The 14,821-nt window shown below is 42.7% G+C and overlaps 1 protein-coding gene across 6 annotated transcripts in view; it reads left to right on the plus strand.

Annotated features, from left to right (window-relative positions):
* The window catches only part of ttll3 (tubulin tyrosine ligase-like family, member 3), a 114,041-nt gene that overhangs the window by 16,420 nt on the left and 82,800 nt on the right, over positions 1-14,821 (plus strand). For 3 of the 6 annotated variants that reach the window (XM_070895458.1, XM_070895463.1, XM_070895462.1), the window contains exons 1-4: positions 5,285-5,405; positions 6,090-6,150; positions 7,887-7,991; positions 9,170-9,279. In XM_070895458.1, the coding sequence (XP_070751559.1) occupies positions 6,120-6,150; positions 7,887-7,991; positions 9,170-9,279 (246 nt within the window). In that variant the 5' untranslated portion in view covers positions 5,285-5,405; positions 6,090-6,119. Of the gene's footprint in view, positions 1-5,284; positions 5,406-6,089; positions 6,151-7,886; positions 7,992-9,169; positions 9,280-14,821 lie in introns of those variants that run through there. The other 3 variants (XM_070895459.1, XM_070895460.1, XM_070895464.1) reach the window with 2 other exon arrangements.

Below are 14,821 nucleotides of genomic sequence, written 5' to 3' on the forward strand. Positions count from 1 at the left end.
ATTTGTTGTAAATGATGTATTAATTCTTTAAATGCTAGCCATTGCTTGTCTACCATCATACATTTTAATGTAGTTTCCTAATCTACTTTAACCAACTCACCCCTCATACCTACGTAGTTTGTATTGTTTAGATATAAGACCCTAGTTTCAGATTTAACTAAATCACTTTCAAACTTAATGTAAAATTCTATCTTATAATGGTCACTCTTCCCTAAAGGCCCCTTTACTACAAGGTTATTAATTAACTATTTCTCATTGCATAATACCAGATCTAAAATAGCCTGTTCCCTAGTTTGTTTCTCAACATACTGATCTAGTATTACCAGTTTTCCAGATTTTTGACGAGGATCACAGCGCTCGGGGATAATGGCAAGTAAGTAGGTCGGGTTTTCAGTGAGTATGCATTCTTCTGAATAGTTGAAAGCTGCAAAAGTGGTATAAAAGCCACCATTTCACAGCGGTTCACTTTCCAATCTTAGAAGATGGAGCCTTCAGGATTTGGAATATACTTTTGAGCTTTATGCAGGTTGGAAGTGTTTGCCGTATTTTCTATTCACTGTGACTTCCTTGGAGCAACTTCTCTCTCCATTGACAGGTCACTTCTGTCATCTCAACTTCAGCTGCCATCTATTCCATCAGCATCGGTGCCCTTGAAAAAATCTCACCTTGGTCCTCAGAATCCCACCATGATCAGCCTCAACCACCAACATCACCAGGCACACCAGCAGCACCAACAACAACACCAACCTCCTCCACAATCACCTGATGCTGCACAGGGCATAGCCTCATCATGGCCAGATTTACTTCATTTGACACTATACACCCTGGCTGTACCAGGTAATGCACCAGGTTGTCACCACCCCACACCAGCACCATAAAGCATTCCTGCAGTGCCCAAGCCATTCCTTTCACACTCATCACCATTGTGGGGGTACTGTTATGTCTCATCATTCACTGCAACTTATAAAGCCACTTCCAAAGGTGCACACAAATCTGTCCAAGAAGGCAAAGTGTTGAAAATAAAGATTTCAATGTTTGATAAAACATTAACAGAAACTTTACATGAACATTGGCTAAAAGACCCAAATGCTTACCCTTGTGTGTTGTTAGTTGACGAGAATGAAAGTGAGTGTGAGGGGTGCCTAGTGAGATTGGGAAGTGATAATGTAGAGAGAGAGGGATGGGTGGAGGTGCAAAGTAAGTTGGTGTGAGTAAGGATGTGCAGGAGTAGGGTAGGGAAGGCAGAGTGATGGGGATGTGATGAGTGGCACAGCAGGATGAGGTTGAGTGTGGCTTTGCAGTAAAGTTTTGTGTTCTACGGAGATCATTGAAAGGTTTGTGCCACTGCAATCAGGTCCTCCTGACGACATCCCTGCTTATGCTCTCCTGTGCAATGTGCAAACAGACTACATTGGTCTCCTGGGAAGGTCTGTTCTGCCCATTAAAAGGGAAGAGAATCTCTCTACGTGCTGTGACTCCCTCCTTTAGAAATATAGAAAATAGGTGCAGGAGTAGGCCATTCGGCCCTTCGAGTCTGTACCACCATTCAATAAGATCATGGCTGATCATTCATTTCAGTACCCCTTTCCTGCTTTCTCTCCATACCCCTTGATCCCTTTAGCCGTAAGGGCCATATCTAACTCCTTCTTGAATATATCTAACGAACTGGCGTCAAGAACTCTCTGCGATAGAGAATTCCACAGGTTAACAACTCTCTGAATGAAGAAGTTTCTCCTCATCTCGGTCCTAAATGGCTTACCCCTTATCCTTAGACTGTGACTCCTGGTTCTGGACTTCCCCAACATCGGAAACATTCTTCCTGCATCTAACCTGTCCAGTCCCATCAGAATTTTATATGTTTATATGAGATCCCCTCTCATTCTTCTAAACTCCAGTGAATACAGGCCCAGTCGATCCAGTCTCTCCTCATGTGTCTGTCCTGCCATCCCAGGAATCAGTCTGATGAACCTTCGCTGCACTCTCTCAATAGCAAGAACGTCCTTCCTCAGATTAGGAGACCAAAACTGAACACAATATTCTAGGTGAGACCTCACCAAGGCCTTGTACACCTGCAGTAAGACCTCCCTGCTCCTATACTCTCATCCCCTAGCTATGAAGGCCAACATACCATTTGCCTTCTTCACCGCCTGCTGCACCTGCATGCCAACTTTCAATGACTGATGTACCATGACACCCAGATCTCATTGCATCTCCCCTTTTCCTAATCTGTCACCATTCAGATAATATTCTGCCTTCCTGTTTTTGCCACCAAAGTGGGTAACCTCACATTTATCCACATTATACTGCATCTGCATGCATTTGCCCACTCACCTAACCTGTGCAAGTCACCTTGCAGCCTCTTAGCATCCTCCTCACAGCCCACACCGCCATCCAGCTTCGTGTCATCTGCAAACTTGGAGATATTACACTCAATTCCTTCATCTAAATCATTGATGTATATTGTAAATAGCTGGGGTCCCAGCACTGAGCCCTGCGGCACATCACTAGTCACTGCCTGCCATTCTGAAAAGGACCCGTTTATCCCGACTCTCTGCTTCCCGTCTGCCAACCAGTTCTCTATCCATGTCAATACATTAACCCCAATACCATGTGCTTTAATTTTTCACACCAATCTCTTGTGTGGGACCTTGTCAAAAGCCTTTTGAAAGTCCAAATACACCACATCCACTGGTTCTCCCTTGTCCACTCTACTAGTTACATCCTCAAAAAATTCTAGAAGATTTGTCAAGCATGATTTCCCTTTCATAAAACCATGCTGACTTGGACTGATCCTGTCACTGCTTTCCAAATGCGCGGCTATTTCATCTTTAATAATTGATTCCAACAACTTCCTCATTACCGATGTCCGGCTAACTGGTCTATAATTCCCCGTTTTCTCTCTCCCTCCTTTTTTAAAAAGTGGTGTTACATTAGCTACCCTCCAGTCCATAGGAATTGATCCAGAGTCGATAGACTGTTGGAAAATGATCATCAATGCATCCACTATTTCGAGAGCCACTTCCTTAAGTACTTCCTTAAGCAGCCTATCAGGCCCTAGGAATTTATCGGCCTTCAATCCCATCAATTTCCCTAACACAATTTCCTGACTAATAAGGATTTCCTTCAGTTGCTCCCTCTCGCTAGACCCTCAGTCCCCTAGTATTTCCGGAAGGTTATTTGTGTCTTCCTTCATGAAGACAGAACCAAAGTATTTGTTCAATTGGTCTGCCATTTCTTTGTTCCCCATTATAAATTCACCTGATTCTGACTGCAAGGGACCACATTTGTCTTCACTAATCTTTTTCTCTTCACATATCTATAGAAGCTTTTGCAGTCAGTTTTTATGTTCCCGGCAAGCTTCCTCTCATACTCTATTTCCCCCCTCCTAATTAAACCCTTTGTCCTCCTCTGCTGAATTCTAAATTTCTCCCAGTCCTCAGGCTTGCTGCTTTTTCTGGCCAATTTATGTGCCTCTTCCTTGGATTTAACACTATCCCTAAATTCCCTTGTTAGCCACGGTTGAGCCACCTTCCCCGTTTTAATTTTACTTCAGAGATGTACAATTGTTGAAGTTCATCCATGTGATCTTTAAATGTCTGCCATTGTCTATCCACCGTCAATCCTTTACCTATCATTCGCCAGTCTATTCTAGCCAATTCACATCTCCAACCATCGAAGTTACCTTTCCTTAAGTTCAGGACCCTCGCCTCTGAATTAACTGTGTCACTCTCCATCTTAATAAAGAATTCTACCATATTATGGTCACTCTTCCCCAAGGAGCCTCGCACAACAAGATTGCTAATTAGTATATGGAGGGAGACATGGGAGAGCATGGGTGCAGTCCTGCACCTATGTGCAGTATTTGTCAGTGTTTGCAGCACCTTAATGCTGTAGAATGCTGATAGCACAACTGTCAAAATCAATTTGGCCATGGTCCCTTTAAAGAAGCCGGCTGATGGCCCATCATCAAATGACATCATCAGACTCACTTCCTTTTAATTGGCTGGGAACCTTGCTGGGCAGGCTTAACAAGCCCCATCATTGCAAAATTACTTGGAGAGAGCAGGCTGCAGCCAGGAGCAGACCGGAACCTTGCCAAAGACCCTGGCCACCCCCAACTCGCGCAGTTTGCCGAAATCGCGGCTAATGTCTGAGTTGATTGCAGGGATGGATGGAGCACATGACGTTGCATCCTCAGGAGAATTATCTTCCTCCAAGGTGTCTTCCTGTTTAGGAGCCTCCTGCTGCGGAGAAGGACCTAGAAGAAAACAAAAAGAGACAAAAATGATGCATTGTCTTGTCCTACAGAAATAAGGAGAGAGTTAGTGAGTGCGTTTTGAAATATTAAGTGTAGATTTATGGGGTTTATGCATTGAGTGGTGGGGAAGAAGCAAGATGGAATGAGAATGGGAAGATAATGAATGTAAAGCCAAGTGTGTGAAATGAGGAAGAAGTGCTGGGAGAAGTTGGTGGTTGTGCAGGTTTTCACCATTTATCATAGTGCATTGGCTTTGTGGTATGCAATGATGAGGAGCAGATTGATTCAACACTGCAGCACCATATGGAGTATTAACAGTGAATCTTTTGAAAAATTTGGAAATGGTTTACTTACTGTGTTGAGATGTAATTCATTACATATTTTTTTAAATGTTGCATTTCAGATTGCTGGTAAATGTGTCCATTTCCTTTCTTGCAATTTTTTCTGCTTCACCTGTGAACTGTGTTTTTATTTGTTCTCACAGCACTTTATCACAGTTGTGAAGTAGTTTAGTTCATTCAACTTATTTATAGTAAACTCTGCAGGATGTCAGCAAACCACAGGTAAAACTGGAACTTAATCTCCTGTCAAACATGGATATTACGAGCTTCTTACTTCCCTCCCTCATCTCAGCAACCTGAAACTAGTCTGAGCCAGATTGTCTTAACAAGTCGTAACATTCTCTTCCTCTCTCACAATGAGTCTTGTGAAACACTAATAAGAAGGGACATTTGTGCTATGGCTGCACCAAATAAGTAAGTCAAGATCTGTAAGAATTAACAGCATGAATTTAAAGAAAGCAATAGTTTCCCATCTCATTAAACAATTATTAATTCAGCTAACAATCTTAATCTACAAGAAAGATCCCTCCGATGTGGTCCAGCAACCCAGTCTCTGAGACAGCAGTCTATTCTAGCAGGAAGGAAGTGACAATGTACTTACACCAACTAAGTACCTCCCTTGGCTATCAACACTCTCTTGAGGAATAAAAAGAACTAACTTATAGAACTCTCTCTTCAGATCGCGGCATGGGATCTTTACATCTACTTGAGCCATTGGAACAGAACCTGGATTAACCTCTAAACCAAAAGACAGTACCTCAGAAAATGCAACCCTCCCTCAGTAATACACAGAAGCATCATCCTAGGTAATGTACTCCGATCCTGGAGTGGAGCTTGAACTCCAGACCTTCTGACTCAGAAATGAGAGCGCTACCAACGGACTCAAGCTGACTCTTGCAGTTGACTTTTCAGCCTGATAATCCAGAAAGTTTACTGTCTAAATGATCAAGAGACTTCAATTATCCTGGGTACAGAGTCTCAAGGAGCTCAGCCAAATTAGGGGACCTGAGCCAAACAAGCCAGTTTCTCAGATTGGACCTAACTACACAGAAGAGTGGAGTGGCCACCTTGGACTTTGTTTAAACAAGTATATTTATGAGGAGGAGATGGGGAAAGGGGGGTTCCTGTTGAAGAAAAATGAAAACCTGAGGTTTATAAGGACAGTCTGGAACTGGAGCTCAGCACTGTTGGAATAATTATGTTAGTGGGGTGGGTACATGCATAAATGTTAAATCGATTTGCAGATATGGTCATTGAATTGATTGAATTAGTATCTGGCTGATTACCTAAGTCTTTTAATATGTGGAGCTGGAACTTTACAGTCTTTAGTCAGATCTATTAAGAAAAACAATTACACTCAAGAAGCCTTTAGTTACCATCAGTTTTTGGGCAGAACTATTCCCATAGCACACAATTTTTTATACTATCTAACTGCTAACCATTAGGGGCAGTTATAACTGTGACTAACAGTTATGTTACTCTTATAACAGAACAAAAATACCTGCAGGATCAAAGACACGATGGCTGGTGGCACCTGTCCCAAGGACGATGGTAAGATGCAAAGCATTGTGGAACTACTGCAATGCAGATACAGCTACTCTATTTATTAAAACATCACTTTTTTTCTTTGGAGAAGAGAAAAAATGACTCGCTTTGTTGCCGATTCTACCATCAGCCCATCAAATGTCTCCAGGAAGCTATTGCAAAGGACAGTGGACCATTTCCCATACCTCAGGAGCCTCTTATCAACTAAAGCAGACATTGATGAGGAGATCCAACACCGCCTCCAGCACGCCAGTGCAGCCTTCGGCCACCTGAGGAAAAGAATGTTTGAAGACCAGGCCTTCAAATCTACTACCAAGTTCATGGTCTATAGGGCTGTAGTAATACCCGCACTCCTGTATGGCTCAGAGACATGGACCATGTACAGTAGACACCTCAAGTCGCTGGAAATATATCACCAACGATATCTCCGCAAGATGCTACAAATCCCCTGGGAGGACAGGCTCACCAACATCAGCATCCTCATCCAGGCTAACATCCCCAGCATTGAAGCACTGACCACACTCAATCAGCTCCGCCGGGCAGGCCACATTGTTCACATGCCAGACGGGAGACTCTCAAAGCAAGTGCTCGCTGCAGAGCTCCTTCACAGCAAACGAGCCAAAGATGGGCAGCAGAAACTTTACAAGGACACCCTCAAAGCCTCCCTGATAAAGTGCGACATCCCCACTGACACCAGGGAGTCCCTGGCCAAAGACCGCTCTAAGTGGAGGAAGTGCATCTGGGAGGGCGCTGAGCACTTCGAGTCTCAACGTCGAGAGCGTGCAGAAATCAAGCGCAGGCAGCGGAAAGAGCATGTGGCAAACCATTCCCACCCTTCCCTTCCCTCAACGACTATCTGTCCCACCTGTGACAGAGTCTGTGGCTCCCTGTATTGGACTGTTCAGCCACAAAAGAACTCACTTCAGGAGTAGAAGCAAGTCTTCCTCGATTCTGAGGGACTGCCTATGATGATGATGATGATGGAAAGGACAGTAGTGGCAGTGCTGTGCAGACTTCAAATTAAACCATTAAAAAAAAGTAGTAAAATCGATAACCATATCACTATTTTGTCAAGCTGATGTTTCTTCAGCTGACTGATCTAGAATAGGGCTATGTGCTTAATTGCTGCAGGTTTTAAGCCGGGGAAAATGGTTGCTTGTAATGTATTGGATTCAGTGTGATTGCTTGCATTATACTCGACACCATACAGAACTGTGCTTCCATCTGGACCCATTTCATACTGCCTGCAATTGTGATGGGAGAGCAAATTTAAGAGACCAACTAGATGCAACCCATTTCTTCCTGAATGTAATTACAGAACAATGACAAATGCAAAGGATGCAGTTCAGTCCTAGCTACTGCTCAGCATTTGGTGCAGTTAGAGCAAAGACACAAAGAGCACTCACCTCACCCCCTCCACTCAGTTCTTGAACCAGAATACATGAAAAGCAACATGGTTACCCCCATCATACACTAATTGCATCAGCATGCACGCTGCATCTGATGGGAAACAGGGTATTGGATGAGTTAAAACAGTCCTTTCAGACTAGTGAGCCAGAGTAAAATGCAGCTCTCAAATCGAATGGATAAAAGTCTCCTACCAAGGATAATTTTAGAAGTGGCACAGATCAAAGGGTCAGAGGAATGATGATTTCCTTCCCTCCGCCCGATTTAGATTTCGCAGAACTGAGAATCCATAGTGTACCCATGTTTTAATTAGATTTTCTCTTTTGTTGACCCAGTTTCTGAGAACCAGGATGAATCAGTTCAGAGAATGGAGGGAATCAGATTGAAACAGAATTGCAAATCCCAGTATACTGAAGCCAAAGGGACAAACAAGTCATGTGGTGAGAAAAAGATAGAGCTCCAGTATTGCTGTAGCCGTGTCATCTGCATTATGCATCTATAGCTGATACTATGCATCTAATTCTTAGTTTGTACATCTGTGAGTCACACACTACCTGCACACCTATGTCACCTATAACTCACAATGGGTTTATGACATTCACATTTGTATCTTTAACTCTCACACTATGCCTGTCTTTCACATTGCACACCTGCCACTCACACTACTTATAACTCGCAACAAATCTCTGCCACTCGCATCTGTAACTCCTACATTGTACAAACAACTTTCACAAGATACACTTATATTGCTTACACTATAATTGTAACTCACTGATCCTGTGTGGTTCAGACATGCTCACACTTTCTCTTACTTTGTATGCCTGTAACTGAGACTGTACGTGTAACTCTCATAATGCATTGTGTTGATTTCACATGGTACACCTATGTTAGTCTTTTGCAGTACCTGTAACTATCGTTCTCATACTGTATGCCTATATCATTTTCACACTACACACCTTCTCACTGTGTCCTTCTCACACTTTTTTGTATTATTCCCACACTGTACACTTGCATTCCTACACTATACACTCTTGCATAATTCTCATACTGTACACCTCATTGTACATTTGTTACACCCACATGTACCTGTGTCATTCATACTGGATCAGTTTTGCCTATTAGATTTATATTTCTTAACTGAAGGATCTGCCACTGTTATCTAGTAACCTTATTTGTGCAGGATATCTTCCCTATCATCCTCACCTAGAAGCAGTGGTTCAGTGTCTGCATTTATTGCAGGTGGTGGTTTATGCCTGGGCTAGAAATATCTTGCTTTAAAATGGATTTGTAAGATCTTTTAAATCCAAAGACATGTGATATTTTCTAAACTTGCACTAATTACTCTGTTTCTTAAATGGCAAATAACCATCACAATTCAATCAGACTTTAGGCATTCTTTATACCTCAGAGTTGTATTATATCACTCTTTGAAACTCAGGGTGCTATAGCTCTGAGTTGTTAAAATTTACTGACATTTTACAGTGCATGTGAAAATTACTTGTGATTTGTCACTCCTAAACACAGAGATGATCATGTAACTAGTTTGTACGACTTGCCAGCGCATTTAGACCCAATGCAAGTTGATGTGTGACTTAAGACATTTTTTTAACTTCCACAGGGTCTCTGGTTACAAGAGATGTCAAATTCCACAGGCATCATATTTTTGTGTCAGAGGTAAACCTCGATCGGCTGAAAAACTGCAAATGCCTTGTGGAAAAAGCTGTTAAGGTAAAAAAAAAGCTTGGCAGCGTTTTAAAACTGCCATTTTGTTCAGAGCTGAATATTCAACAGGTCAATAGGGAAAATCGGGGTCAAAACACCTTCAGTCTGCATTTCTTCAAGGGCACATTTATATTAAAACTTCAGTTTTCATGCTGGGATTCTAAAATTGTAGGGTAAATCCAGAATCATGTTCCGACCTAACTCTGGACAGAAGTGGTGTTAGACTCCTTGTCTCGCATTACTTGAGTTTGACGGGTCCGTTGCATCTACTGGACACTTTTAAAACATGCCTGTAGTTCATTTAAATGGTTAAACATAGTGCTGCTTACATAAGAACATAAGAACAGGAGTCGGCTATCTCGCCCCTCGAGCCTGCTCCGCCATTCAAAAAGATCATGGCTGATCTGGCCGTGGACTCAGATCCACTTACCCGCCCGCTCTCCATAACCCTTAATTCCCTTATTGGTTAAAAAGCTATCTATGTGTGATTTGAATACATTCAATGAGCTAACCTCAACTGCTTCCTTGGGCAGAGAATTCCACAGATTCACAACCCTCTGGGAGAAGAAATTCCTTCTCAACTCGGTTTTAAATTGGCTCCCCCGTATTTTGAGGCTGTGCCTCCTAGTTCTAGTCTCCCCGACCAGTGGAAACAACCTCTCTGCCTCTATCTTGTCTATCCCTTTCATGATTTTAAATGTTTCTATAAGATCACCCCTCATCCTTCTGAACTCCAACGAGTAAAGACCCAGTCTACTCAATCTATCATCATAAGGTAACCCCCTCATCTCCGGAATCAGTTCTGTACCCCCTCTAAAGCTAGTATATCCTTCCTTAAGTAAGGTGACCAAAACTGCACGCAGTACTCCAGGTGCGGCCTTACCAATACCCTGTATAGTTGCAGCAGGAACTCCCTGTTTTTGTACTCCATCCCTCTCACAATGAAGGCCAACATTCCATTCGCCTTCCTGATTACCTGCTGCACCTGTAAATTAACTTTTTGGGATTCATGCACAAGGACCCCCAGGTCCCTCTGCATCGCAGCATGTTGTAATTTCTCCCCATTCAAATAATATTCCCTTTTACTGTTTTTTTTTCCAAGGTGGATGACCTCACATTTTCCGACATTGTATTCCATCTGCCAAACCTTAGCCCATTTACTTAATCTATCTAAATCTCTTTGCAGCCTCTCTGTGTCCTCTACACAACCCGCTTTCCCACTAATCTTTGTGTCATCTGCAAATTTTGTTACACTACACTCTGTCCCCTCTTCCAAGTCATCTATGTATACTGTAAACAGTTGTGGTCCTAGCACCGATCCCTGTGGCACACCACTAACCACCGATTTCCAACCAAGGACCCATTGATCCCGACTCTCTGCTTTCTGTTAGCCAGCCAATTCTCGATCCATGCTAATACATTTCCTCTGACTCCGCGTACCTTTATCTTCTGCAGTAACCTTTTGTGTGGCACCTTATCGAATGCCTTTTGGAAATCTAAATACACCACATCTATCAGTACACCTCTATCCACCATGCTCGTTATATCCTCAAAGAATTCCAGTAAATTAGTTAAACATGATTTCCCCTTCATGAATCCATGTTGCGTCTGCTTGATTGCACTATTCCTATCTAGATGTCCCGCTATTTCTTCCTTAATGATAGCTTCAAGCATTTTCCCCATTACAGATGTTAAACTAACCGGCCTATAGTTACCTGCCTTTTGTCTGCCCCCTTTTTTAAACAGAGGCATTACATTAGCTGCTTTTCAATCCACTGGTACCTCCCCAGAGTCCAGAGAATTTTGGTAGATTATAACTAATACATCTGCTATAACTTCCGCCATCTCTTTTAATACCCTGGGATGCATTTCATCAGGACCAGGGGACTTGTCTATCTTGAGTCCCATTAGCCTGTCCAGCACTACCCCCCTAGTGATAGTGATTGTCTCCAGGTCCTCCCTTCCCACATTCCCATGACCAGCAATTTCTGGCATGGTTTTTGTGTCTTCCACTGTGAAGACCGAAGCAAAATAATTATTTAAGGTCTCAGCCATTTCCACATTTCCCATTATTAAATTCCCCTTCTCATCTTCTAAGGGACCAACATTTACTTTAGTCATTCTTTTCCGTTTTACATATCGGTAAAAGCTTTTACTATCTGTTTTTATGTTTTGCGCAAGTTTACTTTCGTAATCTATCTTTCCTTTCTTTATTGCTTTCTTAGTCATTCTTTGCTGTCGTTTATTTTCCCAATCCTCTAGTTTCCCACTAACCTTGGCCATCTTATACGCATTGGTTTTTAATTTGATACTCCTTTATTTCCTTGGTTATCCACGGCTGGTTATCCCTTCTCTTACCGCTCTTTTTCACTGGAATATATTTTTGTTGAGCACTATGAAAGAGCTCCTCCACTGTTCCTCAATTGTGCCACTATTTAGTCTGTGTTTCCAGTCTACTTTAGCCAACTCTGCCCTCATCCCACTGTAGTCCCCTTTGTTTAAGCTTAGTACGCTCGTTTGAGACACTACTTCCTCACCCTCAATCTGTATTACCAATTCAACCATACTGTGATCACTCATTCCGAGAGGATCTTTTACTAGGAGATCGTTTATTATTCCTGACTCATTACACAGGACCAGATCTAAGATAGCTTGCTCCCTTGTAGGTTCTGTAACATACTGTTCTAAGAAACAGTCCTGTATGCATTCTATGAATTCCTCCTCCAAGCTACCCCGTGCGATTTGATTTGACCAATCGATATGTAGGTTAAAATCCCCCATGATTACTGCCGTTCCTTTTTCACATGCCCCCATTATACCCTTGATTATTGTCTGTCCCACCATGAAGTTATTATTTGGGGGCCTATAAACTACGCACACCAGTGACTTTTTCCCCTTACTATCTCTAATCTCCACCCACAATGATTCAACATTTTGTTCATTAGAGCCAATATCATCTCTCACAATTGCCCTGATATCATCCTTTATTAACAGAGCTAACCTACCTCCTTTCCCTTCTTGTCTATCCTTCCGAATTGTCAGATACCCCTGTATGTTTAATTCCCAGTCTTGGCCACCCTGCAACCACGTTTCTGTAATGGCCACCAAATCATACCCATTTGTAATGATTTGTGCCGTCAACTCATTTACTTTATTTCGTATGCTGCGTGCGTTAGGTAGAGTGTTTTAATACTAGTTTTTAAACCATGATTTTTAGTTTTGACCCCTCCTGCAGCCCCCTTATATTCATACATATTGTCCCTTCCTATCACCTTGTGGTTTACCCTTACCCCAGTACTACTCTGCTCTGTTGCCTCCTGCCTTTTGCATTCTTTCTTGGGGTCCTGTTCATCTGAGCTCTCACCCACTCTAACTAGCTCAGAGCCCCCTCCTGGGTTCCGAATACTCCTCGCATTGAGGCACAGAGCTTTCAGGCTTGCATTTTTATTACACTTTGACACTTTAGAATTTTGCTGTACAGTGGCCCTTTTTATTTTTTGCCTTTGGTTTCTCTGCCCTCCACTTTTCCTCATCTCCTTTCTGTCTTTTGCTTCTGTCTCCATTTTGTTTCCCTCTGTCTCCCTGCTGTTTCCCTCTGTCTCCATGCATTGGTTTCCATCCGCCGCCATATTAGTTTAACTCCTCCCCAACAGCACGAGCAAACACTCCACCTAGGACATTGGTTCCGGTCTGCCCAGGTGCAGACCGTCTGGTTTCTGCTGGTCCCACCTCCCCCAGAACTGGTTCCAATGCCCCAGGAATTTGAATTCCTCCCTGCTGCACCAATGCTCAAGCCACGTATTCATCTGAGCTATCCTGTGATTCCTACTCTGACTAGCATGTGGCACTGGTAGCAATCCCGAGATTACTACTTTTGAGGTCCTACTTTTTAATTTAGTTCCTAGCTCCTTAAATTCATCTCGTAGGACCTCTTCCCGTTTTTTACCTATATCGTTGGTACCTATATGCACCACAACAACTGGCTGTTCACCCTCCCTTTTCAGAATGTTCTGCACCCGCTCCGAGACATCCTTGACCCTTGCACCAGGGAGGCAACATACCTTCCTGGAGTCTTGGTTGCGGCCACAGAAACGCCTATCTATTCCCCTTACAATCGAATCCCCGATCACTCTTGCTCTCCCACTGTTTTTCCTGCCCTCCTATGCAGCAGAGCCCGCCACGGTGCCATGAACCTGGCTGCTGCTGCTCTCCCCTGATGAGTCATCCCCCTCAACAGTACCCAAAGTGGTGTATCTGTTTTTCAGGGGGATGACTGCAGGGGACCCCTTCACTACCTTCCTCGCACTGCTCTTCCATTCCCTATCTGGCTGTGTACCCTTTATCTGCGGTAAGACCAACTCGCTAAATGTGCTATTCACGTCATTCTCAGCATCATGGATGCTCCAGAGTGAATCCACCCTCAGCTCCAGTGCCGCAATGCGGTCCGTCAGGAGCTGGACGCTCGCGAAACATTTAAATTTTAACTGCTGGGAAAGGATCTCTGCACATGGGGGTAACCATGATAATTCCAGTCAGGCAGGTAAATGGGGTACTGCCTAATTGGAACCCTTCTTGCAGCTACCAGTCTCAGCACAGTAGCTGCAGCATTACAGCAGTCTCCATATACAATTCTGCTCCTGTATCATCATAAACAGAAGCTGCTCAGGTTCATTACCAGGGCTGACTTGAGTCATATTTGCATATCATAACATTTAAAGATTTCAAATTAGTTGAAAATTAGCTGTGTAGTTAATGTTGTTCCAACTAACTTATTGGGAAAAAGGACTTTGTAAAATATCTGGTGAAGTTTGAAGGTTATTGAGATGACTATGGAAATTGGATGATTGAATTCTGTACAGAACGCTGATTCCAATGATGTTGAGATTGTGGGAATACCATTTGTGAAATGCAGCCCTTCAGAGTTAAATAATGTAGAATTAAAACTTGATTACAATCCTAGAATTTTCCTTGATTGCCTTTGGGAGTCACAACATCACAACATAAATACAGATGAGAAAGGGTATTCATACATCTTGGCTCATCCATTCAGGTGGGTGGGAGGAGGTAACAGTCCTCACAACATGCCATCTAACTAGGTCTTGAACAAAATTTAAGTTTTTGCTTATACAGGTATTATCCTATCTGGAAGACCATACAAAATGTTGATCATTCTTTGTGTGATGTTCTTCTTCACCATGTCCTAAAATTAGCTTTTCCCAGTGGTTATTTTTCCCTTAGGAAGCTGAAACAATTAAACAGCGTCCACGACTGTTTAAAGTGAATGTGGTCTATTGAACAGAGCAGGCTTGATAGGATAAAATAGTTTTGATCCATAATTTCCTTTTTCTGAAAATTAGTAACTTATTCATTAAATCTCAAATGTTTCTTCTCTATTTTAAACTGTAAATTCAGGTCTGAGGTCTGAGTCAGGGAAACCCAGACTGTTGGGATGATAAATGTGTCCTGTTTTTGCTGCAAAGGATTCTCCATCAAGTGTGTGTGACAATTTCGACTTAGCGAGTAAAAATTCCACAGTGCCACTCCTTGA

The sequence above is a fragment of the Pristiophorus japonicus genome, chromosome 12, assembly GCF_044704955.1.
Source record: "Pristiophorus japonicus isolate sPriJap1 chromosome 12, sPriJap1.hap1, whole genome shotgun sequence".
Classification (NCBI taxonomy): domain Eukaryota; kingdom Metazoa; phylum Chordata; class Chondrichthyes; family Pristiophoridae; genus Pristiophorus; species Pristiophorus japonicus.